At 49.2% G+C, this 23,594-nt stretch overlaps 7 protein-coding genes across 7 annotated transcripts; 4 read left to right on the top strand and 3 right to left on the bottom strand.

The window, feature by feature from the left end:
- Positions 1 to 669: 669 nt before the first annotated feature.
- On the bottom strand, positions 670 to 2,254 carry BCR38DRAFT_498924 (uncharacterized protein). The gene is made up of 3 exons (XM_040864794.1): positions 1,865 to 2,254; positions 1,328 to 1,815; positions 670 to 1,264 (listed from the first exon to the last, which is right to left on the bottom strand). The coding sequence occupies exons 1-3, from the start codon at positions 2,039 to 2,041 to the stop codon at positions 802 to 804; spliced, it is 1,128 nt and encodes a 375-aa protein (XP_040711879.1). The 5' UTR covers positions 2,042 to 2,254; the 3' UTR covers positions 670 to 801.
- A 2,771-nt stretch (positions 2,255 to 5,025) lies between these two features.
- Positions 5,026 to 6,566, top strand: BCR38DRAFT_460516 (major facilitator superfamily domain-containing protein; the record flags this gene model as incomplete). The annotated part of the gene is made up of 3 exons (XM_040862422.1): positions 5,026 to 5,250; positions 5,301 to 5,597; positions 5,649 to 6,566. The coding sequence occupies 3 exons, from the start codon at positions 5,026 to 5,028 to the stop codon at positions 6,564 to 6,566; spliced, it is 1,440 nt and encodes a 479-aa protein (XP_040711878.1).
- A 3,258-nt stretch (positions 6,567 to 9,824) lies between these two features.
- Positions 9,825 to 10,318, bottom strand: BCR38DRAFT_445848 (uncharacterized protein). Its single transcript, XM_040861049.1, has one exon. It carries the CDS (start codon positions 10,166 to 10,168, stop codon positions 10,001 to 10,003), a length of 168 nt encoding a protein of 55 aa, XP_040711877.1. The 5' UTR covers positions 10,169 to 10,318; the 3' UTR covers positions 9,825 to 10,000.
- A 447-nt stretch (positions 10,319 to 10,765) lies between these two features.
- On the top strand, positions 10,766 to 12,853 carry BCR38DRAFT_351902 (arginyl-tRNA synthetase; the record flags this gene model as incomplete). The annotated part of the gene is made up of 3 exons (XM_040856675.1): positions 10,766 to 11,044; positions 11,109 to 12,319; positions 12,436 to 12,853. The coding sequence occupies 3 exons, from the start codon at positions 10,766 to 10,768 to the stop codon at positions 12,851 to 12,853; spliced, it is 1,908 nt and encodes a 635-aa protein (XP_040711876.1).
- Positions 12,854 to 15,517: 2,664 nt separating this feature from the next.
- Positions 15,518 to 18,064, top strand: BCR38DRAFT_445846 (cytochrome P450). Its single transcript, XM_040861048.1, has 5 exons — positions 15,518 to 15,847; positions 15,906 to 16,160; positions 16,248 to 16,961; positions 17,016 to 17,097; positions 17,244 to 18,064. The coding sequence occupies exons 1-5, from the start codon at positions 15,727 to 15,729 to the stop codon at positions 17,863 to 17,865; spliced, it is 1,794 nt and encodes a 597-aa protein (XP_040711875.1). The 5' UTR covers positions 15,518 to 15,726; the 3' UTR covers positions 17,866 to 18,064.
- Positions 18,065 to 20,000: 1,936 nt separating this feature from the next.
- BCR38DRAFT_445844 (uncharacterized protein) lies at positions 20,001 to 20,788 on the top strand. Its single transcript, XM_040861047.1, has one exon. The coding sequence runs from the start codon at positions 20,291 to 20,293 to the stop codon at positions 20,669 to 20,671; it is 381 nt and encodes a 126-aa protein (XP_040711874.1). The 5' UTR covers positions 20,001 to 20,290; the 3' UTR covers positions 20,672 to 20,788.
- A 1-nt stretch (position 20,789) lies between these two features.
- On the bottom strand, positions 20,790 to 22,156 carry BCR38DRAFT_445842 (uncharacterized protein). Its single transcript, XM_040861046.1, has 2 exons — positions 21,663 to 22,156; positions 20,790 to 21,599 (listed from the first exon to the last, which is right to left on the bottom strand). Exons 1-2 carry the CDS (start codon positions 22,113 to 22,115, stop codon positions 20,997 to 20,999), a joined length of 1,056 nt encoding a protein of 351 aa, XP_040711873.1. The 5' UTR covers positions 22,116 to 22,156; the 3' UTR covers positions 20,790 to 20,996.
- Positions 22,157 to 23,594: the final 1,438 nt, after the last annotated feature.

The raw sequence follows: 23,594 nt of genomic DNA, 5'->3' as shown, positions 1-23,594 counted from the left end.
TATGTTTCACGACACAAGCGAGATATGAAACCTAGTCACTCCTTTCAAGTTACCATGTTATTTACCCGTATCTTTCCGTACCTGAGACCCTTCGTTAAACCAGCTGAGTGATGACATTTTATCTACCTATGATAAGCGATATAAATGTCAGTGATATCATACCGTGTAATCTTTGAGATTATGCCTGCATAAAGACACCGTTTTGTCATCTCCCAATGTACATCTAGCACGCATACTAATGGGGTCCTTAGTGTTGGACCAAAGCATATTGACCTTCGAAAATATTTGCAATCCGTTTAGGATTTCTGCTACTGTGATGCTTTGTATACCTGTATGGTGTAGAGCTTGGAGAGAAATACTTGCCAATGCCTATCTGGTTTCCTGTACGTAAGTATTACGTCACCAAATAGTGCCACGAGGATATAGAGGGGTGTATTTGCTTGTAGTCCCTTTCTTCCAAAGGTTTTGGAGAGAATTTGCATATTACCAGACTTCGCTTATCAAGTTGATTGGAAGAGAAATAGGTAGAGGTACTGGCACAAGTCATGATACATCAGCTTCATCTACGTAGTCTAGCTGCGATTCCTTTATTCTTCGTCGAAATGACGACGCGACTTCTTGTGCCGATATTTGCGCATTTTCATCTTTCATGGTTTCTGCTGAAATCAGGACCAGCAACCTTATGCATGTACCACTCGGAGCACATGTGCCTATGAAATAAGACATTTGTCTCCAATGCCACTACCTTCTCTCCCATGTACCTGTGGGTATGCTTCGGGTCCGACAGAACGCTCAATGCATTCAAGCGTCTTCCTGTCCTGAGTACTTCGACGGTGAGTCCTTCGAGAACTCGATGCTGTATCCGACTGTCTTCTGGATCTGCAATGATTTGTCCTCGTGCAGAATGTACTCTTCGGAGCCGGCGTCACCCTTTCGGATGTTTGTCATGTTGAAACCATCCTTGCAATCCCCATGTTCCCAATCATTATCCACGTAATTGGCCTGACTATGTCGAATGCCTCTGGAAAAGGCACTGTCGTACGGTGTCTTTCCACTCGGTCGGTCGCGGGGAGAGAAAGATCCGGACATGAGCTTCGGGAACAGCTTGACGATAAGGGGTCGGATCTGTGGAAGGCACGCGCATACAATAGCCACATTCATCTCTATGATTGTCCACATCGTCGATACAATGTCGTATGTTTTGTCGGTAGTCTTCGCCTGCATATCGATGGAAGTGACTCTCAGACAAGATGTGATGACAACGCTGCGCAACATCAGGTGAGAAAGATTCAGGACTGGACAGATAGCAAGAGAGTTGTCGACTCACAATACTCCAAGCATAAAAACGAAGGCAAGGGCCACTTTCTGGATTCGAGGAATTTGCAACGTGTACACCAGTGGCATGGGAAGAAGGAGGATGATGACGTCTGTCGCAATGGAGAAACCAGCGTTGGCGTACCAAAATTGCAAGTTGTTAACATTGACCTGGCCATTCTGGATGGTCTTATCCCATGCATATGCAATTGGTGTGCATTGGACGATGGTCGCAACGATGGACGCGACGCAATAAATGGCGGTGGCGATTGCCATGAATATGCAGATCCACCTAAACCATCTGATAGCGGCGAAGATTCGGAGATACAAGAGAAGTATCGAGATCTTGGTGAGGTTGATGCAAGCCTTGTAGGTAATTTGACATGCCCAGAACAACTTGAGCGCTTCTGCCCGTTCATAGCCAGTCAAGGTGACAATATGCTTGCCGTATCCATAGTGGCAAGAGGCCAACATGATGGCACTAGATGCAAGAGAACACATCTAGATTATAATTAGCTTTAGCGCCATCATGCTGGGCGAGGCCACTTACCAGGGACACCAGAATGATGTAATCATCGGGTCCGACGCGTCCACCCTGCTTCACGCGTGACCAGAATCTGGTTGCCACGAGAAAAGGGCACACAATCAGGAAGACACCGACGGGGATGTAGATGAGGTAGGCATTGGTCTCGCTCGAATTAACCACTGTGTCCATTTCGGATGCCATAATGCCAATTTTCTGTAGAAGCCAAACGGCCCAAGGAAATATCCGGTGATAGATGTTTGTGTGACAGTTCCGGATCAAATTAAATTGGGAGTAGTTAGTCGTAAGACAGGCCAATTACCCACTTTGATGGATTAGGAATGACGACAGGATGTGTCGGTCCGGGGACCAGGTTTCAATGGAGATTGATCCAGACTGTGGGAGTGTGGATTGATGACGGTTCCTGTGATGTTTTGATGAATTGGACTCCCTAAGTCGTTCTGGACAAGAAGTTGCTTGAGCTCCAGAACCAGAAAGGCGAGTCATCTAGTGTGGCAATAGGCGGATGGAACTTGACAGGACGGGGTAGTATTCTTCGGGATGCCGGCAAGTGAATGTTCATCCGGAAGTGGTGATTTCCCTTCTGCGTGGCTTTTGCATCAGCTGACCCTTAAATGGTAGTTGCGACTACTTTTGAAGGCAGACTGAGGGCAGCTGATGAGGCAAGTGGTGATTTGATCGCTCTTTCCTCTTGTATCCAGTTGCGGAAAAAACCCGGCTGACCAATGTAACGGAAGAATGCGCTGTTTTCTAGCGGTATGCTGCCCTGTCTGATCAAAGAAATACTTCCAAGTATCTTATGTCCTTGCGCACTGGTGGTTGTGTAAATGAGGGGTGGCCTGGGGAATTGACGAGGACACTCGTCGACGTCCAGGGCGAGGGCCTGCATATCCTGCTTTCCCAAACTCGAGGTCACTGACAATAATAATTTGTGTCCCCAACCTGGTACTCCCCAATCACAACGAAATAATGACTCGGAATGATAGCAGAGGTACGCAGGCGTAAATGCCAGAGAGGAAGTGTTTATGACTTGGCGGCCCTATCGCTGATCAGTGTTGCTTCTGGTCTGAATTCCGTGATAGAAAATGGCCTTCCTTTCATAGAATACTTCTATCGAGGAGAATAAAGGGAGAGATAGTTCTTTGTGTGACCATATCCCACCTACTCTCAATCGCTTTCAGGGGAATGTTTTCCAAAGCTCATCATCGTGCATTAGATCCTTTTAGCTTTCTTACCTTCCGTACCTTTGGCGCCGGACTGCCTGATTGATTTGGGGGATGCTAACCTTCTGAGCCTCATGTTTCTGAAGTGACCACAACTGAAGAGACTTAGCGGGCTTGGCAATTGCTCGAAATGTCACTGTTCCGGCAGGCTTGCGATTGCTGACATCGGAGACCTGTTGGCGTGGATGTATGGCGCCATGAGCGACAGCGCTCAATCTGTATCACAAATCAAATCTAGACAAATGGCAAACATGAACTTCTTTACCCATGTTCATCAATATGCTCAATGATCAGTTAAACCAGGCAGCCAGTGTCTCGTCACCAATTTTTACTCGTCTCTGTTTAAGGGGATGAGGTTCAGGGGTTTCAGGGGCTTTTTGGATGGACTCTATGAGAACTGGTCTGGTCCCCAATCGCTTGGTCACTCGAAGTTCGGATGACGTCAGTCTAAGCTAAGCTAATCAAGCCGTCGATTACTCGAAGTAATCGTGGGGGTGCGGGGGGGGGGGGGTGTACATGCGACCCTGCCACTAAGCGACGGAGCCTCGAGATCCCTGGAAAGATCCCTCTTAGGGCAGATATATCCGGAGCGTACCCTCCAATGACAGGAGGTTGCAAACCCAAAGCGGCATCACGAAGATTTCGGCCGACATTCTCCCTTTTCGAGATTTCTACACATAAATTCACCTACATATCTTAAACATCCAGTGGAATAATCCTCATTTTCTACTGGAAGCTCAAGAATTGTACGTCCATCCTATTGATAGCTGTCAATGGATTCAGAATACGTCATAGCGCCATGCCGACATCCGTGGGTAGGAAATCCAGTCACGGTCCCCCGAGTACCCCGCCGTCTGTGGGCTGCCCGTTGTCAACTCCCATGTGGGGTCGTCACAGGGGTAAGGTTGGCTTCCAGCCGTGCCGCCCAAGATGTTCTTTGCCGCATGATTTCAGCCCATCTTGGTTGGCATTTACAAATCAACCCGCACAAACACGTTGATAGACCAACACCCTGTTTGCGAGCAGCAGCTCATTCCCCAAGCCGTTTCTCATCATCAAGTAGTGTACACCGGATTTATTCATGGCCTTCCTACTTACTCGCCTACCCACCACCAGGATGTCTATCAGCGCATTGATTGTCGACACCGGCTCGTTTCTTGATGGAATCCCCTGAATCACTCTGGTAATGTGTCTCATCACTCAACAGTCGCCAAACCTGGCTCCTATTCCAGTGGGAGTGTACCAAACTTCCCACGGCACTTCTGGGGCTGCCTATCTAACGGCTTCGCAGGCAGATCTTCCGGTGGCCACCGAGATTTGAGATTTGTGGCCGATCGAACCCTTGTCCATTGTACCAGGGTATCACATGCCGGGTTCTCCCTGTGCTATCTGATCCATAACAATGCCATGGCCGTTGGGGTACCACCTACAGCTCTCGCCATCTGGGACATGCATCCGTCTGGGTCACTCGCTTCGTGCCCACCATAGTCTCAGTGCATTGTAGTCACAACAACGAGGCGCAATGTTACCATCGCCTTAAGTCCGCATGGCCAAAGCAGGATGTTAACGTGGGCAATATTTCCAGATCGGCAATATTAGACCTTCGGTCAAGAATGCTCAGCGTTTCCTACTTGGTTAACAATCTTCGCATCCAAGAGCCACATCCATGTTGGCTCGAAAGTCTTTGCTGTCCTTTCTTTTACTGCGCAACTATACATACTTCGCACCTTGAACCCAAAATCCCCATTGGTGCGCTTTTCTCCACGTTCTTCTCACGTGTTGAGTTGCCTTCTCTGCTTGCAGTCTGCCTCGCGTTGCTTCACCTATTGAGTGTGACCATCGTCATCCATTAAACAATTCGCCATGGAAGAGGTCAAGCTGTCGGTTGGATACTCCACGGAATCATCCCAATTTGCGTCCGTCACGCCGGCGGATTTCCTCAATATGAAAATTCCATCTGAAAGGGGGACATCGTCTCCGTCTTTGGAATTCGTTGATGCCCGCGCCGAGCGGCGCTTGCTCTGGAAGCTTGACCTCTGTGTTTTACCCATTCTTTTCATCGTTTACATGATGTCCTTCCTGGATCGCATCAACATCAGCAATGCCCGAATCCAGGGCTTAACGGAGGAGTTGGGCCTCACCGGAACCCGGTTCAACGTTGCACTATTCGTGAGTCTTGACTGTCATTTAACACAAGCTATAGTCTAACAGACAATCAGGTCTATTTTATCCCATATATACTGCTTGAAGTTCCCAGCAACATGATTCTACGAAAGATCAGACCGTCGTGGTATATTTCCATGCTAATGTTCTGTTGGGGCATCACCAACATGTGCATTGGCTTCGTCCGATCATATGAGGCCTTGGTGATCCTGCGATTCTTCCTCGGCGTATTCGAAGCCGGCGTCCTACCGGGTATTATCTATCTGATATCAATGTACTATAAACGGCACGAGCTACAGACACGTATGAGCTTGGTCATTTGTTCTACACTCATTGCTGGCGCGTTTGGTGGTGTGAGTCAACCACCAACCAAGCTAGGTATGAACTTGGACTAACAATTCCAGTTGCTTGCTTATGCTATTGCTAAACTCGGAGGATTACGCGGATACGCTGCGTGGCGATGGATATTCATCATTGAAGGCGCGGCAACCGCATTCATTGCCATCATTGCCACGTTCCTTATTGTCGACTGGCCAGAGCAGTGCCAATTCCTCTCAGAACCTGAAAAGGCCCTCCTGAGACGCAGGTTGGCTGAAGACGGTGCCTATCCAGCCCGCATGGACACGCTGAATCGCTTCGCCTACAAGCTCATCTTTTCCGACTGGAAGATCTGGCTTGGCTCGATCATGTACATGGGAATCGGAACCACTGGTTATGCAACAACGTTCTTCATGCCCACAATCCTGCTCGAGTTTGGCTGGAAGGAAGAAGAAGCCCAAATCCGCACGATGCCCGTCTATGCCGTTTCGGCTGCTGGTATGCTCATTGTGGCCTATCTGTCGGACAAGCTCCGTCACAGGTACAGCTTTGTTATGCTTGGCTGCTTCGTCTCAACAGCCGGCTACATTATGCTGCTGAACCAGCACAACCTGTCTCGAGATACCAAGTTTGCAGCCGTTTTTCTGGTTTGCTTGGGTGGCTATGCAAACAACTCCATGGTTCTAACCTGGCTGGCCAACAACGTATCGGGTCACTGGAAGCGGGCCTTCAGCTCGGGTATTCAGATTACTCTCGGCAACATCGCTGGCCTCATCGGCACCAACATATTTCTTTCCAGCGAAGCGCCTAGGTATCCAACGGGATACGGGACGGCTCTCGGCATGCTGTGGTTAGGCGGAATTAGCGCTACAGCTCTTTTCATCGGGATCCTGCTGGAAAACAGGAAGCGTGACTTGGGGAAGCGGGGTTACAGACTTCACCAGACGGAAGAGGAGGTCAAGAACATGGGAGATTACCACCCCAGTTTTCGCTTCACCACTTGAACGAGGGACTGCATCCTTCGGCCGCGGTGCGGGAGCCGACGTCGGGATTTGTCTTTTTCGCACATGTACCAGGATATTTGCAGAGATCTGAGTTCGGGATGCAGCATTTGTTATCAACATTTTCGATATGCGAGCATACTTGTATATTAGAATAGCATCACGGGGCGAAAGTCGGTTGTTTGTCGTCTGCTCCGTGTACGTTGTTACACAATTTGGACTGAACAATCGAGGGGAGGAAATGTACTCCCTGTCCGTGCAGTCGATCATCTGATCCTTGCCATGCCAACCCGTTGGAATCACAACTGGTTGCGGAGTGTTTCGCCGCATGGGTCAATCGAAGATCTAGAAAATGTGTGGTCCATTATTATTCCTGAATTACCCTGTCCACTCAAACAACCAAACAGAAGCCTTGCTGGAATACCCATGAGAGACTTACACGTCACATATCCTTGCCCATGCAGCTAGGCAACGTGTTTGCCGTGTTACGCAGTCACGGCGTATAACTGCATGATTGAGACGACCGACTTCGGTTCCCTTCGTCCTCGACGCCATGACGTTTGAAATCCTGCCATCTCAAGAACTTCCTAACATAAACCACAATGGGCAGGTAGCACAGATACTGAACCCTGATGGGCAGAGACGGCATTGTGGGTACAGCATACATCTGTTCCTATAAGGCTTCGGCTCACTCAACTTCATCCGGTCTGCGATAAGAGGACCGTCTGGGAAGGATGGTTGGGGTACCTTATACTGGTGCACTCAGGGGGCATCTATTGCCATAGACTACTGGCCATCAATCAGGTTTACCTTTAAATCATCAAATTCATACATATATATATATGCTTGATGTGAGAAGTGGAGTAGCTCCTTTCAACTAGGCCCACTTCTATGAAGCTACTTGAGTACTTGCTTACTCGACCGATATGCTTCATTTGCGGAGACAGGATGCCCCCCGCCGCTGCGATGGTTGCACAGCGCCGGAATACTATCGTATCGAGATGATTGCCGATTTTGCATATGCACCTTGCCAATTTCGACGGAGGGGGGGGGGATTTATTCCCTACAACTTCCAGCGAAGGACCCAAGCCCAGATTGATCCGTACTCGGCCCGAGTTCCTTCACAACGCTCCCTTTCAGAAGCCTAAGCCGAAGTTATTTGACTCAACCTCGATCATGCCGCTTCCCAAGCCAGCGGCGTACGGGAGGTCGTCGATGGAATGGACCTCGCTCAATGAAATTTTATGTACGATACAAGCCCACAAAGCCTGTGATACGGCTTCAATCGATCGCAACGAATCCATTGCTCTGGGTCGTGAGGTTGAGGGGTTGTTGACCGCAGCAGCGGCGAGGCTCAAGGAGGCGAACAGGGCGAGGAGGAAAGTTGTGAAACGCATTTTGGTATTGCATGAGGATGTACTAATATAGTTTTTGAGTAGTTGTAGAAGATGCTTAATTATTGTAATATTGGGGAGGGCTGACTTAAAGGCGAGAAAGTGACTGACTTTTAACATAGCTTTGACACTGTGAAGTATTGTTTGAGCTTTGAAATTGTTGTGATCAAGGTGAAATTGAGTACGAGGGAAGTAGAGAAGAATGTGGTCTGAAATACTTGTGTAAGCCCAGAAAGGCTTATCGTTACCCGCGACGAGACACATCAATATGGGGAAACTTGGGAGATAAAGATGAATTATAGGAGTAACTGTAGATTCTACTCAATCTGTTTCGACTCTGCGTGTTAGTCGCCCAGGAGTTCTGTAGAATTATTCTAGAATTACGAGGACCTCTCATAATCAAGTAAGTTCGTATGCAAGTTAAGACAGCATTAGTATTGTATTGGACTATTTGTGCGAATTGTACTGCATTGAAAGTGTGCAGATCTCTGTAGGTCCTCGTCATCAAAAGAACGTAACGTGGCCCTAAGGGCCTTGTACAGGTGGAAGTGGACAATGCCTGCTCCACAGGCAGAAATTACTTGGTACCGTGGGTGGTGGTTACATGGCCTCACAAACTGGCAATTCGGTTGCAATGGGTTGAAGATCCACATAATGCGTATTAAACATACATTAGGAAAGATCCCCTTTAAAAAGCCATCTGCATGAATACTTTGAACCTGTAATAAATAATACCCACAATCCAACTAAAAATGCATACAGCCAAGGGAAGCCTAATTGACAGCCTTTTATTACGTACGGTCCTCCCTGTGAAGTTCAGGCTACTCCATTGAGAATCCTGCCTTATCTCATTGTAAGTTGCTCAAGTTGTTGTTATCAGCAAGCTGATCCAATGCATATCGTTTCACATGCTATTCTTATCTTGAAAACAAGAGTGGTTGACACTATGTTCACGAATGAATGAGATGCCGATTCAAGATACCTTAGTTTCACCGAGTGTAAGGAGTTTGATTCTTCTCATATGGAACGAAATCGAATGCATTCCAGAACAAGAGGCTTCACAGTCGTTTGGCCCCAATGAATTCTGCCAGGAAGCCAGTTGATCTCATGATGGAGCACAACACATACGCCTCGGGCTATTGTAAAATGCGCCAATGACAAGGCTTTATGTTAAGAGTACACATCATAACCTGAATCGAGCCTTCAAAATTCAGGTAGTGAAGCTCATGTATCGCGTGTTATTCAGTTGATGCGTTTCATGGCCCCCTTTTCTTCGCAATGACAAGCAGTAGATCACCATAGTCTCCTATACCTACGCTGGATAGGCTACCATGGATATCCAAATTGCTATTCATGGGATCCATCACATGTGTGCACTTACCTAGTTCGATCTGCCGCATAATACAATAGTGTTGACCCTCAATAAGCGTGAGAGTAGGTACCGAGGAGTTGCCAAATGCCACAAGCCTTATACCCATAATCATCTCCTCCACGATAGATGCGGGTCTTCCTGCGAAATCAAATGCAACATATAAATGGAGCGAATGAGTTCCAGTATTCTGGCTGGTTTCACATTCAGAATGATATCCTTGATAATAAAGTAGTGGCTGCCCGGGGCCACATTATCTTAGCAGCCTCTACTTTAAGACATGCCCATCAGCCATTAACATTACCTATGCACTTTGTAGATACGCGACTGGCTGTCATTGGAACAGTGATGCAAAATAATTAAGTTAACCTGATATTAAATTAAAGACGTGTCCTTTGAGATATAAACCCTCGTGGTTTTCTTGTTCAACTTAATGTGGGAATTGTTTCATAGCCTGCGTACTTATCGGACTTATTGCAAGCTATAACAAAGAATAGAGTCGAATGTATCTCTGATCTCCCTAAGTCCTAACGAGTGAAGGTGGACACAAGGGCCTCGAGTACGGAAAAGAATCCCCTTCGGCTGCGCACTTGAGTCAGTTGAGGTTTCGCTCCTAAAGTTCTAAAAGTTGGCCGATTTCCATAGTTTGGTGCTCAGGGTTTATCCATTATGAGTCAACTGGCTATAGTAGCGGTAAAACGGGAAAAGACAGTCGTTAGAAGTCGAAGGCCGGTACGGTCCGACATTACTCTTCGGGTCATAAAATTAAGTGAGCGATAGAGGTGCCGCAATGATGAGCTTGGATTGTGCCGGATCATGTCCACACAACTGTGACAATACATGAATGAACATCCATCCCAATCCGAGTCCTGGTATGGGTGCCGGACAAGTGAGCTTTGAACAGACTGAAGTGGACTACTGTGGTATGAATTGAGAACCAGCTCGTTTACCCTTCGATTCCCTTGGGACTGCCTAAAGTAGGCATGGTTCTATTCCAGCGATGTCATGCATCCGCCAACTGATCGCGAGCAATGGGATACGCAGTGAAGCCGGAGAAACCTCGGGCCGTTCAGTGACCCCTCGTTAGCCACACCTTCCAGTTGAGTCATAACGAGCGAGCTCGGGTCGAATTTTTGTTTGCGACAGCCAGCCAACTACAAGTGGGAGAACAACATCTCATTGTGAATGCTGGCTTTTGCAAACGCCTCGTTCTCTCAGAGGGCCCCTCTTCTTCTTCATTTTTCATGACGACTCCACTCCGTCGATCCTTACACACTTCAATTCATTCTGCGCAGGCATTTGCATCTCATTTTCCCACCCCGTTTTCACCCCACTACCACCTCCTTAGGTGCAAACCCCGCCATCGACATCTCATACCGCGATTGACTTTCGCGACAGCTTCACGAACAACCGGAACAGCCCAGACTAACTGCGCAAATATGGCAAGTGACGCATCCTTTGACAACCTCGTGAAGAAATTCGCGGACCTTCCTCTTCTCGACCGTTACCCTAACTGCTTCCCCGACATCAACCCTGTCGACATCTACCGGTCACACATCACCTCGATACTCCAGGGCATCACGGGTGTAGATCCCAAAATAGTCTACTCATCCATCCAATGGACCCAAAATTCTGATAAGGGAGACCTGGTTCTGGCTATTCCAGCTTTGCGAGTCAAAGGCAAGCCAGAGGAGCTGGGCAAGCAATGGCTTGAGCAGGTGCGCAACAACATCCCAATCCCCCGGATGAACTTGCTAATCGTATTTCTTTCATATTATATAGTGGCCTGAGTCACCTCTTGTCGAGAAGCCTATTCAAAACGGCAATTTCATCCCTTTCTTCTTCAAGCATGGACCACTCAGGCAGACGACGATTACCCAAGCTCGGTCACATCGATTTGACTTTGGCAGCAACAAGGCTGTCGGATTGAAGGACCAGTCTGACCCCTCAAAAGGCAAGAAGCGAATCATCGTCGAGTTCAGTTCACCCAACATCGCGAAGCCCTTCCACGCCGGTCATCTGCGGAGCACCATCATCGGTGGTTTCCTGGGCAACCTCTACGAAGCCGCTGGCTGGGACGTCCTTCGCATAAACTACCTGGGCGACTGGGGCAAGCAATATGGACTGTTAGCATTGGGTTTTAAGATGTATGGAAGTGAAGAGGCCCTACAGCGTGATCCCATCAACCATCTGTTCGAGGTGTACGTCAAAATTTCTGCCAAAACTGCGAAGGAGAAGGAGGAAGCCGATATGCTGCAGAAGGATGGCAAAGATGCCGAAGCCCAGAAGATCAAAGATTCTGGCCTAGACGAGCAGGCTCGCCAATACTTCAAGAAGATGACAGAGGGTGACGAGGAAGCACTCACGCTGTGGAAACGGTTCCGAGACTTCAGTATCAAGCGCTACAAGGAGACATATGCGCGACTGAACATCAACTTCGATAGCTACTCAGGCGAAAGCCAAGTTTCTGAGACGGAGATGGAGGATGCGGCACGGAAGATGAAGGAGATGGGCCTAGCTGAGGAGGACGGCGGGGCTCTCCTCGTCGACTTCTCAAAACACGTGCAAGGCAAGGCTGGCAAGTCCCTCGGGAAAGCCCTCCTGCGAAAGAGGGATGGCACAGCGCTCTATCTCACTCGAGATATCAGCGAGCTCTTGAACCGCGACAGGACATATAACTTTGACCACATGATCTATGTGATTGCCTCACAGCAAGATCTTCATGTGAAGCAGTTCTTCAAGGTAGTGGAACTGATGGGACACAAGGATATTGCCGCCAAGGTTCAGCACATCAGCTTTGGCCTCGTCTTGGGTATGTCTACGCGAAGGGGCACAGTGAAATTCTTAGACGACATCTTACGGGATGTGGGTGAGCATATGCACAGCGTCATGAAGAAGAATGAGGAGAAGTACAAACAGGTCGAGAACCCCGAGGCAGTCGCCGATATTCTTGGAATCAGCAGTGTCATGGTGCAAGACATGAGTGGCAAGAGGTAAGCATAAGGTTTCTTCATGATTCGGGATTGCTTCTTTGGATTTCATGTGTCCGCCCTTGGCCTGGGTGGCGAGACAAGAAAGTTCAGACGTGTTGACGGGAATTGTGGTTTAGGATCAACAACTACACCTTCAACATGGAGGCCATGACATCTTTCGAAGGCGACACCGGACCGTACCTTCAATACGCACATGCTCGATTGTGTTCCATCTCACGAAAGGCTGGCCTCAGCGAGAAAGAACTCGATTCTGCTGATCTCTCTCTACTTACTGAACACCACGCCATTGAGCTCGTGCGAGTGCTGGCACAATGGCCTGATGTGGTACAGAACACGCTCAAGACGCTGGAACCGACCACCGTCTTGACGTATTTGTTCAAGATGACCCATGTATTGAGCTCGAGTTATGACCACTTACGAATTGTCGGCAGCGAACCTGAAGTTATGAAGGCTCGCATGGCTCTGTATGATTCGGCACGAATTGTGCTGAACAACGGAATGCGACTGCTGGGATTATCGCCGGTGGAAAGGTAAGCAATGCCTTAACTTCCGCATCACCGAACCCGAAGTCCAAATTGGCATCGCGAAGTACTTTGCAGCTGACAGTCGCTTCCAGGATGTGAAATGTGGGGTATAGATGGGTAGGATTGGTCGGTCCGATGAGGTTGTCAAGAACGTCAGAGGAACGAAAGTTGGGAAGCTGGAATAGAGTTCGCCACGATCTAGCTAAGCCGATGAAGATTTATCTTGCTCTCCAAAAGTATATATGCCCGACTAGAGGATAGGTTGAAAAGCATCATGACAATGCCGTAAACAATCCATAACACCGACTGGGACTGCTGAGTTGGCGGTAGGCATATGGCTTCGTGTGAGCAACAAAGCAATGTCCCTGAAGCCAGCCGCAGATAGATTAATGCGATGCTTGAAGCTGATTCTCACCCCAGCAACACCTGGCCTAGGCAGACGCGTGATTCCAGCGAACGGACCTCCCTCATGGGATCGTTTCATAGAATGCACAGATGTGCAAGCGCGCGAAAGCTGTCGTCCGAGGTTATGGTCCTCGGGAGGCCTAGTCAAACTCAAACCCAGAACCTGGACCTCGTGTATTCTTGCAATTCAAAGAGATGCGCTGATATGTATTGACCCAGTGGGGCGGTAAAGGTCTGGTTCCGCGTCAGCAACCTCATGTTGAACCGTTCGATTAAGTGATGGTCATGAATATCGATCCGACATGGCAATCCGCTCGGATATGCTTTGTGATCGAAGACAGAACCAAATACGGGAGGCGCGCCGGTTTCAGGTTTGATGTGGCCCTCCGACCTTGTGCTAGCTGCCAATACAACTTCACAAGCAGACTCTTCGAAGATATCAAATCTGTGGTGGAGATGACGCTGACGATCCGTTCGGGACCTACAGCCGTGGACCCAGCTGGCAAGCAGGACCACTGTCGGAATCCTTGTAACGCCGAAGCGTGCATGGTGCTAATGCGTACACCTAGTCTAAGTTCATTCGGTGGCTGGCCTCAAGCCGAAGCCAGCCACGTCGAAAGCAGGCAAGTACCCGCCTTGAACTCTTCCTTCAGCTCGACCGAATTAGATCTCTCTCAACCCAAACTTGCCAGTCTCAAGCTATCAATCCACAATCCTCCCTGCTTGTGTTTCTGGAGGAGGACGTGCTGGCTTATGAAGCAATCCCAATGTCATGCATTGCCGCACTGAGAGGATGGCCATTGAGCAGGAGCTGGTCCCAACGCATGTCTACATCATCGGCGGCAATTTGACCATTAACCCCAGCTCAACCGTGTTGGTGTTATGGCCCATAATCACTGTCTTTTTAGGCTCCCAATGCAACGTCCGTGGCGACTAAGCACCCAGTTGTGATGAATTGACGTCCGCCTACCAGACCTGTAATAGTGGACAGTGAGGCTGAAGCCGATCAGTCACCGGCATTGCAGCGGAAAGACCTGCCAACGGCGTCCCACGTACCTGCACAAAGGCCGTTTAGCCGGCTTCGAGAAAGTCTAATTGCAATATCACCATCTGACAAAGCTCAAGACGGCCCGCGGAGCCTGGAATAATTTGTCTTGTTGGAAACAATGACGAATCCATGCCCAAGAACTCGTCTGTGCTTCATATCCAACCTACGCAGGCCACCATCTTCTATGTTTGGCATCATGGATGGCTGTTACTGATGTCGAACTCAAGTCACCAACCAATATAGGAGTACGCACTGTCTGCCCCGCTCTGATTTGCCCAGACATGACGACTATCCCAGCGGGCTGGCATTGCCCCTGAGACGATGCAACCACTTACTGCCCGAAGAAAGACGTCTCGCCTTTCGCAACTTTCCTCCGCAGAATACGACAAGGATCAAAGCTATTCTTGCATCCTTTCCATTATTGACCCACTTTAAATGAATGATCCTTCTGCTCAGAGCTATCAGAGTATTGGCCAAGGCCCGAGAATCCATGAAGCTCGGGCTGGTCCAACGTCAAGATGCTTAACTACGAAGCCACTCTGCCAACGTCCGCACGGTTTCCAGGCACTGCCAATCTCCTCGGGTCTCGTAACGAGTGCTATCGCCCTGCTCGCATTTCGGTCTTGCAGTAAGTATGCTCATTGCAGGGGGATGTCTTCAGGGTCATCTTGAAGCGAAGGAAGAGGTGGGGAACTCATGCGAATTAGAGCCTTCGTTCCCGAAGCTGTGTGTTTCCTTGAATGTGAAAAAATCTCGCATTCGTCCTTCGCGGCACGGTCCCGGGATAGACCCCATGGTGGTTATCTAGCGGCCGGGGTTTTACCAGAACCCCGAACTCGCCTTGGTGGCATCACTGCGCCTGTCTTACCAACCAGTTTCCACGTCTAATCTGATGTCGCCGCCTTGGCGTCTTCAGAAACTCCTTAACGTAGTGATCTCCTTGCAGTTTTCCTGCAGCAACTGCTGTATTGAAACCAGGATCCCTCGGGATCATATCATGGTCAAGCTACTCCAGATCCCAGCAAGATGGTCGATAGACTTCAGTCCTCTACCCTGATCGAGAGGCATCGGTCAGCTTCCATGCAAGTGTACATATTTTAGCTTCTCAAAGGCAATATGGTCAGGTTGGCCAGGGATTTCCACCCCGAGCTATGCTTCTCGCAGCAGGGTAGAACTAATTTAGCTCCATCTTGCTAGGACTACCCTTGTGCCTGGCCTAGTAGGGATCGACTTATAAGCTCGAGCTTCTGTATCTAAGTAAATGATGTCCCCCATCTCATGCTCCTCGTGGTCGGATACTCATCTTGCAATTTGGTTCGAACATTCTTTCACTTCCTCTCGGGGCCTCTGCTTTTTAACATACTTCCTGCATCGATACGTTGGACGTTGTCGTGTGCAAATTCTCATCAAGTGAACCGACACATACCACCATGGCCTTTTTGACCGGCCTCATCGTCACTTCATGGGCTCTCAGCGTGTTATATCTGTTGAAGAGGAAACAGTACCGGGATAGAATACCAGTTGGTGCTAAGCCATTACCTGGTCCTAAAGGTTTGTGCTGCCTCCATCGCTGACGATCGAAGCATCTCAATGACCCTTGACATCACAGGCCTGCCTCTCATCGGGAGGGTTCACGACGTGCCACCAGAGAAAACATGGCTGAAGTTCCATGAGTGGAGCAAGGAGTATGGCCCGATATACCAAATGGAGATGTTCGGGTCGGTGCACGTCTGGATATCCTCGGAGAAAATTGCAAACGACCTGTTGTCGAGACGCGCCGTCATCTACTCGGATCGGCCCACGATCCCCAATTTGCCAAATAACCGGACCAGTGGAGAGTATCTTGCCCTACACGGTCGCAATGGTATGTATAGAGCCACTTCATCAGAGGTTACGACGTCAAAAGTCAACACCTAGCGTGAGCCAAAGTATACACTGACCTAGCATACAGAAACATGGAAACGTCAACGCAAACTGTGCCAGCACCTGATGGCAGTTTCGGCCAACGATTCACTCCACGACTACCCTACCATGGAGCGCGACCGGTTTCTGTTTCTTCTAGCGCAAGACCCATCACAGTACCGCGAGTACATCGAGCAATTCACCGCTCGTACAGTATCACGGTTATCTTGGGGTAGCGCACACCCTGCCAACGTCCTTCGTCACACCACCTTCGGTCTACTAGAGACTATATCACCGGCGGGTGCTCTCCCCAACATTGTTTCGTGGCTAGGCTACCTTCCCCGATTCTTGTCGCCATGGCAACAGAAGGAATATGCCCGTCACGAGCTCGAAGCACGCATGTGGAAGAACAACGTCAAGTATGTGCATGACAGCATTAATGATGGTTCGGCAGACCCAAGTTTCGTCCGCACCTTCATTGAGACTGTGAAGAAAACCGGTGACAAAGCCAAATGGGGTGAGGAGTCTGAGGCTACCTACGTGGTGGGGCAGATGGCCATCGCTGGCGCTTTGACGATCGGAAGCCCGATCCAGAGTTTCTTGCTTGCCATGCTGCACTACCCTCAATGGCAGATGAAACTGCAAGAGGAGATTGACGCCGTATGCCAAGGGAAGTGCCCGGAATGGTCAAATCGCGAGCAGCTGCCTATGCTGCGAGCAGTTGTGAAGGAGGTTATCCGATGGAGACCGCCTGTCCCAACTGGTGAGTGGTTCCCGCCACAAGTGCTCATTTCGATCGCTAACGACACTTCAACAGGTATTCCTCACGCGTCTGAGAAGGATGATGTGTATAATGGTTATTTCATCCCTGCGGGTGCTACAATCCATGCCCTAGAATGGTAAGATTAGGTTACATCCAATCTTCGCGCAACAATGACATCGATTATGATGTAAAGCCGTGGTGGAATCGTTTCGTCCTAACCTGTCATCTCATCTCGAGACATTACATGAGATCCTAATTCGTCTAAACTAATTTGATACACAGGGGCATGACTCGCAACGAGGAGATATATCCAGACGCCGAAACATTCAACCCCTCACGCTGGCTCGATCCATCATACCCAACATACAAGGGCCCCTTGACCGAGTACCCCAAGCTCGCAGGCTTTTCACAATTTGGTTTCGGTCGCCGCACGTGCCAAGGTGTACCCATCGTGGAACAAGACCTCTTCCTAGCCATGGGCGGCATGGCCTGGGCCTTCAATATTACTAAGAAGTTCCGCGCTGATGGGACTGAGATCCCTGTGCATTGGAACGAGTACTCTCCCCTCTTGATCGCCAAGCCGGCTCCTTTCGAGTTTGATGCTCGCCCGCGCTCGGAAGCTATTAAGTGGAAGCTCCGTGGCATGTGGGAGACGGGCCGAGGCGAGGATGATATTGAAGAAGAGTGTCGTGTCCGCGAGGAAAAATTGCGGGTTCGGGCTGAGCATATGAAATTGGATCGGGAGAGAGAAGTTGAGGCGGATAAGTATGATGATGCGGCAAGTGTGGGGGGTTCTGAGACGAGTGGTCCGTCCGAAGGGGGAAGTGTGTCGAGCAGTGCGACGCCTAACACGCCGGGAGGATTGAGCGTGAGGGGCGACGGTGAGGTGGATATTTGGGCGTGAAGTGTGGAAGCGTGGGAGATTGATTATTAAAACCTTTAGCGCATGTATTCTCTTTTATTAATGACCCATTTAGATTCACTGAATTAACATCGATATCTCTAGCGATATCCTTAGTTTTAGCAGTAGACTGGAAGGATACCAAAATTGATCCAATAAACAGGCAGCGTCTTAGTATACGCTGGGCACGTGATGATCGAAGTTGAAACTTATGAGACTCAAACTACAAATCATTTCTATCGGCTGCTTCGAATATTAGGTCGCAACTCGGTGAACTTCCTTGGTGGCTTGGATGTGATGTTGCGACAATAATGCATATCGAAAACTCATATGCGACTTCAACTTGTTGCACTACCAATCACTCTTAAATACAAAGCCAAAACTATATGAAGTGCTTCCAATTTCCAAAAATAGTTGAACGTTTGGCAGAATATTGGGTTGTTCCTTGCTCGATTTTGCATTCTCTGTCGTTAAGGTAAGTAGTGATTCTTCTACCTAAGCACTCGAGTTCGCTGACACTGGGATCTCGATTCTCCAATGATTAAGCTTTTTGACACGGTACTGCTCTCACTATGATATTCCTTGACCAGTGGAAGGTTCATCGCCGCTTATCACATCTTCACTATGACATTGCTGACATTCTGACGACTAATTTCGTCTAGAGGGATTTATTAGGGGCTTGTAATACCTGCTGAAATTATCTCACGTGGATATTTAATATAGATATAAGCACTCATGTGAGAATTTCGCGCGGTTTCTATTAGATCCGAAGTTAATTCTTAGAGTTAACTTTACCCAAATCGACTTTTGATCCTTCAATACTTGGAGACAAGACTGAGGCTTTTGGATAACACAGTCATATTGAGGTCCATAGAACTTCGCATTAGCACGGGATCGAGATAACGACATGTAAGCCGATCGAAGACCTTGTTCACAGCAAGCTTGGGGCTCAGTCCTCTCATACGCTTAATCAGGGCCTATAAGCTGGCCCCAATTTTATACTAAGAATGCACCTTTTTCTGCACCTGGTGAGCTACGCACCCTTTAACAGTCATCATCATGAAACGGAACAGGATTTTCTGTCACCCAGAGAAAGGTACGTTTTCTCTCCGTGGTACTTCGGGTTAAGTTTGAACAAACGCTCGTTCCTGTGGGGTACTGTCGTTGTCTGGACTGTTCGGTTTAAGCCGCTGATACACAACCCCCAGCCAGCATCCTGGTTGTTAAAGGGTGGCCAAATATGCATTAATGACACTGTTCATCCTGCCCCAGAGGTCGCGATAACCTCGGAAATCGTCAGTGAATGTCGACGACAGAACAATCAGACACGCAAAAACTTATGCCAGTAATGGATTTGGCGTTATTTGTTTTGCGTAAAATCTGCTGGGAAGTGCTCTGGGACCGCACGCCCTCGTTCAAGCCCCTGGTGACTGTCTTTTGAAAACATACGTCCGGATCATTGGTGTGGATTGTCGCATGGCAGTTCCCTCTAGGTCACTCGATACGAACATCACCAGAACCGTGTGCGCCTCTCCCCAACGTACGAAGTCTACCATAAAGTCTTTTCAGTTCCCTTGTAGCAAGTGATATGCGATCCCAGCCAGTGCACAGTCACTTGACAATTGCTTTTGAGTGACATTCCCCACTGGCCATTTATCAGGATACACTCGCCGAGATGTACTACCTATCATCTCTGCTCAAACTCATTTCTCAAGGCCACAACATCAATGATACATACAGTAATGGTGCTTTGTTCCCTTTGTTACAAGGGAATTCGTCGAGGAAACTCTGGTGGAGCATGCGATCGACCGAGATTCTCTCGAATCACGCAACCTGTACGAGGCCGCGTATCTGGACCAAGAGATGGCAGAGCATCTTAAGGCCTTCCATTGTCATGCACTCTATCGTTTCTGCCAAAGCCCCCATCATGTTGAAATCCACGACTATCTCTCGTTATCATGGCGGCACTTTCTGGAGCCCTCTGGTCAGACTGCGAACCGGATAAGCGCTGTTGAACCCATTGGGACAGCAAAGTTATTTTTTTGTTTCTGTTTTTGTGTATCAATGTTGGTTTGGACTAAATCTTGCAGCCAGATGCCGGGGTAGCTTTTTTCCCAGATGGAGAGATAGACAGTTTCACGGAAGTCCAAGTCGGGCCATCAAGCGAGACAGCTTCAAGAAAGGTTCCCTAGCAGTCTACTAGGGGATCGGCGGCTGCAATTTTACCAAAATACAGAGGCGCAACTTCACTGTGTATTGGCTTTACATGAAATGCCAGCCGACTACGGGAGTAACATGGGCAGATTCAGGGCGGGGGAGATCGAAGCGCATCCAACATAGCCCATCGTCTAGGAAAAGCAGGTCAAGATGGGATCCCAAGACATGACGTCACCTCGATCTTTGAGGAGTATAAACCCGATGCCTTTGGATGCGGCGCCTCAGATCTCTGTGGCTCTACCATACTCGCCATCGTCAGCCGCAAGGCCGTTACTTAGGCTACGACTGGGAGACCATCTCCTTCTCGCTGAAGGTATCTGAGTTGCCAAGAGCAGTCCACAACCATCCAGCAGGACCATGCGTGGGTATAGGGAATGAATGTGGACTGCTCCTGGCTCATCACACCTTTGGCATCCCATATCTCCTCTATAAGCCGGTGTTTCTCCTTATCACTCTGAAGGTGTTCCTCAGCTCCTTCCGCATAGGCTCTCTCAATGTTTCTCCCGACTCCTATTCAACGGATCTTGTCTGTTTTCGAAGAGATTCACGTATCTCTCCCCCAAACTCCTCTTGGATGGGTAGGTTCCCTTAGCTGTTTCTAAGGAGGCTCCCTCTCTGCGTCCTTGTCCTCCCGAATAGGATTCTGCCATCCAGAACGAACGTCTTACACGGAAATCCGTTTAGATCCCCGGTAATTACGACGTAGAAAGCCAAGAAGAAAATTGTGGGCAATACAGGCAAGAGGTTTGTATTGGTGAAGATGATGGGACTAAGTCCCAAAGGCTACAGTTACGGAAGGGTTATCTGTGGGCAATTGGCCCAATCGCTGCACCCAGAGCACAGGCAGTGTGCCTGGGGCACGCCAAGAAAAAGACTCCAATAAGTGTTAATATTTATAGCGGCAATGATTCGTTGTGTCAAAGACCCAGAATCGTTAGAAGACCCTTTTGTTGGAGATGGAGCTCCTCGTCCAATTTGATCCACAATCTCGAGCGAGCATCCGGATCCTTACAGTAGCAGTGCGACGGTGCTTCCCATATGCGATTGATATATTTCCCTCCGCCCCGCCCATTTGACGCGCCGACATTTTGCACCTTGAGGTCTGGTCCAAACTCTGGGCTGGTGGCTACGTAGCTGATTGCCAAGCTACCCTGTTGTGGCGTAATAGAGATGTAGGGCAGAAGGAACTTGAGAAGCCGGCTCGTAGTGTCGCCCGTGTCACTGATGCCGGTCCAGATGCCTGAAGCAACAAAGCCGGGATTCACCCCATTGATCGTGATGTGGAGATACTCAGGGTGCTTGAGGAATCGAGACTGTAGTTCAGCAATCCACATCTGGAAGTAAAGCTTGTTGTTTATATAATCGCCGCCCTTCATCTCCGGACCACAGTTGAAGTGGTCAAGATCGAAGGCTCCGAGGTGGTGAATGCTTGAAGTTGTGCAAATGATCCGAGGACTTGCACTGCGAGCCAGAGATGGCAGAAGTCGGAGGGTCAGCAGCACATGGGATAAGAGATTTACCTAGGAGTTGGTCAGGCTTCGTTCCCATTACAAGTCGAGGGAGTCGGAAAAAGAAAAGCGGACCTGGTGAACCAACTGGAATCCGTCCTTGGTCATGCGGGTTTTCGAGGTAGTCCCTAGCCCTGCATTGTTGCAGAGTATGTCTAGAGCGCGACCGCTTCCCAGCCATTTTCGACAGAAGGCCTCGACGCTGCTGAGATCTGCCATGTTAACCTCCCACCATTCGATAGTCGACGAATGGCCCCGCGCCTCGGCCAGGTCTTTGCATTCTTTCACAGCGGCCATGGGATGCAGCTCCCACGCGGGCGGCTCGCGGCAGGCGAGGATCAGGTTCCCTCCCCAAGCTGCGAAGGACTTTGCCGCTTCAAATCCCACGCCGTTATTGGATCCAGATATAACGATCCATTTTCCTCTCAAGTCGGCACCGGGGACGTGCTGGTCTGTGAGGAAGGTGTTGTTGGCTCCCCTGAAGCTCTGGAACAAATGATATAATCCCGAGAAAAACGATGAAGACATTGCGACAGGACAACTAATAAGAAGGAGATCACTCTCTGTTTTGGAAATTTTAGATGAGGCTAGACAAAGTCCTTCGCGAATCTGACTTAGTGCTGACGAAGATTATGTAATACAATAACCGAAAATAAGTCCCCGGACGGCTCCTACTTCGGAGACTTATTAGTTTCGATTACTTGGTAGCTCAAGCGTTTCTAGCCTGCCACTTCTTAACAGAGGTAAGGGAAATAATTTGGGACAGACGCGATAAAAATTGATACGATGGCTTCACCATTGGCATGACTGTTTGCCGCAGCCGAGAAGGTCTTTCATAATCTATCAGCCTCTCTGGATATGTTGACCTGTTGGTGCCACCGACGATAGCGGATTCGCGTCGCCTTTGCCGATGGCCATGCAAGCCTCGTTAAAACCAACCAGGGCCGACGAGAACGTCCTATAGCTATTTGGGAGAGCTGACTTCTCCTGGGAAGTCGCAGGCCATTCCGCAGATGGCAATAGGTTCAAATACGCGACTCCTGTTATTCGAATGGCCGTTGGTGCCATTGACAGCAGACTCGTTAACATGACCATTTGTTCCATTGATGTCAGCCATCATACTTGATTGGGAGGTGGGAGAGGATTACTGAAAGATGGTAGCAGACGTGATGATATCCACGAAGCTTGGAGAGGTGCAAGAGACTATGCCTTACATATGTGTTTACTGTGATTTTTCTCTCTGTGTAGTTATATATGAAGTTCATAGAGGTGGAAGGACTCCGTAGATATCCTGGGATTCGCTCACTAAGATTTTGACCACACCAATGCTCTAGAGATATTTCTCTGTCGTGCCAGGTCATGTTTTGTGATGGATCATACTATGCTCGGCGAAATTTGAAGAACAGCTAAGGAATAACGGCAAAAGGAGCCTGCTTCGGAGCGCGAGTGCGAGAGCGTCACACATACTCCGACAGGATACGCCGGCGGGACGGAAGCGGGCGTCACAGTCGCTCAGACCAGCGGGGTACACGATGGAGAAGGAGGCTAAGGGCTCCGAGTGGATGGGCAAGGAGAAGGAAGCCCCGGCCGCCCTCCTAGACCACTGGGAGAAGAGATGGCTCTCCGGGGCAGCACAACACGACCGCCAGCGACGCGCTATCGCCGAGGAGCCGGAGGGCCCCTCGATGCGAATGCCGAAACAGGGCAAGTACTCAGGCCTAAACCGACCGGAGGCGTCTACCCTATGCCAGATCAGGACCGGAAAAATAGGACTATCAGCTTTCTTATTTAAGATAGGAGCCTTCGGTGTGTACTCGCCGCTATGTCGCTGTGGAGAAGCCCCCAAGACGGCAGAGCACGTAATCCTCTTTTGCGGCCTGCTGGAAGGATCGAGAGAGCGCCTACGGGCCACTATCGCACCATGGCCGCTACACACACGTAGAGACCTGGCGACGGCGACAGGGAAACCAGAAGTCAGCGGGACTATCACAAGGTCGCTACTCAGGA

Source organism: Pseudomassariella vexata (genome assembly GCF_002105095.1).
Source record: "Pseudomassariella vexata strain CBS 129021 chromosome Unknown BCR38scaffold_14, whole genome shotgun sequence".
In the NCBI taxonomy this organism is placed as follows: domain Eukaryota; kingdom Fungi; phylum Ascomycota; class Sordariomycetes; order Amphisphaeriales; family Pseudomassariaceae; genus Pseudomassariella; species Pseudomassariella vexata.
This window is presented reverse-complemented; position numbering and strand designations above follow the sequence as displayed.

What these genes read in the sequence shown, in the direction of transcription:
- BCR38DRAFT_498924 (XM_040864794.1), bottom strand. Translation starts at nt 2,041, where the DNA reads ATGGCATCCGAAATGGACACAGTGGTTAATTCGAGCGAGACCAATGCC. An exon ending in ACATCATTCTGGTGTCCCTG is followed by an intron (nt 1,816 to 1,864) that starts GTAAGTGGCCTC and finishes ATTATAATCTAG; the next exon opens with ATGTGTTCTCTTGCATCTAG. An exon ending in GTTTTTATGCTTGGAGTATT is followed by an intron (nt 1,265 to 1,327) that starts GTGAGTCGACAA and finishes GATGTTGCGCAG; the next exon opens with CGTTGTCATCACATCTTGTC.
- BCR38DRAFT_445848 (XM_040861049.1), bottom strand. Translation starts at nt 10,168, where the DNA reads ATGTATTGTCACAGTTGTGTGGACATGATCCGGCACAATCCAAGCTCA.
- BCR38DRAFT_445846 (XM_040861048.1), top strand. Translation starts at nt 15,727, where the DNA reads ATGGCCTTTTTGACCGGCCTCATCGTCACTTCATGGGCTCTCAGCGTG. An exon ending in TGCCCTACACGGTCGCAATG is followed by an intron (nt 16,161 to 16,247) that starts GTATGTATAGAG and finishes CCTAGCATACAG; the next exon opens with AAACATGGAAACGTCAACGC. An exon ending in ACAATCCATGCCCTAGAATG is followed by an intron (nt 17,098 to 17,243) that starts GTAAGATTAGGT and finishes TTTGATACACAG; the next exon opens with GGGCATGACTCGCAACGAGG.
- BCR38DRAFT_445844 (XM_040861047.1), top strand. Translation starts at nt 20,291, where the DNA reads ATGCGGCGCCTCAGATCTCTGTGGCTCTACCATACTCGCCATCGTCAG.
- BCR38DRAFT_445842 (XM_040861046.1), bottom strand. Translation starts at nt 22,115, where the DNA reads ATGTCTTCATCGTTTTTCTCGGGATTATATCATTTGTTCCAGAGCTTC. An exon ending in GATTCCAGTTGGTTCACCAG is followed by an intron (nt 21,600 to 21,662) that starts GTCCGCTTTTCT and finishes ACCAACTCCTAG; the next exon opens with GTAAATCTCTTATCCCATGT.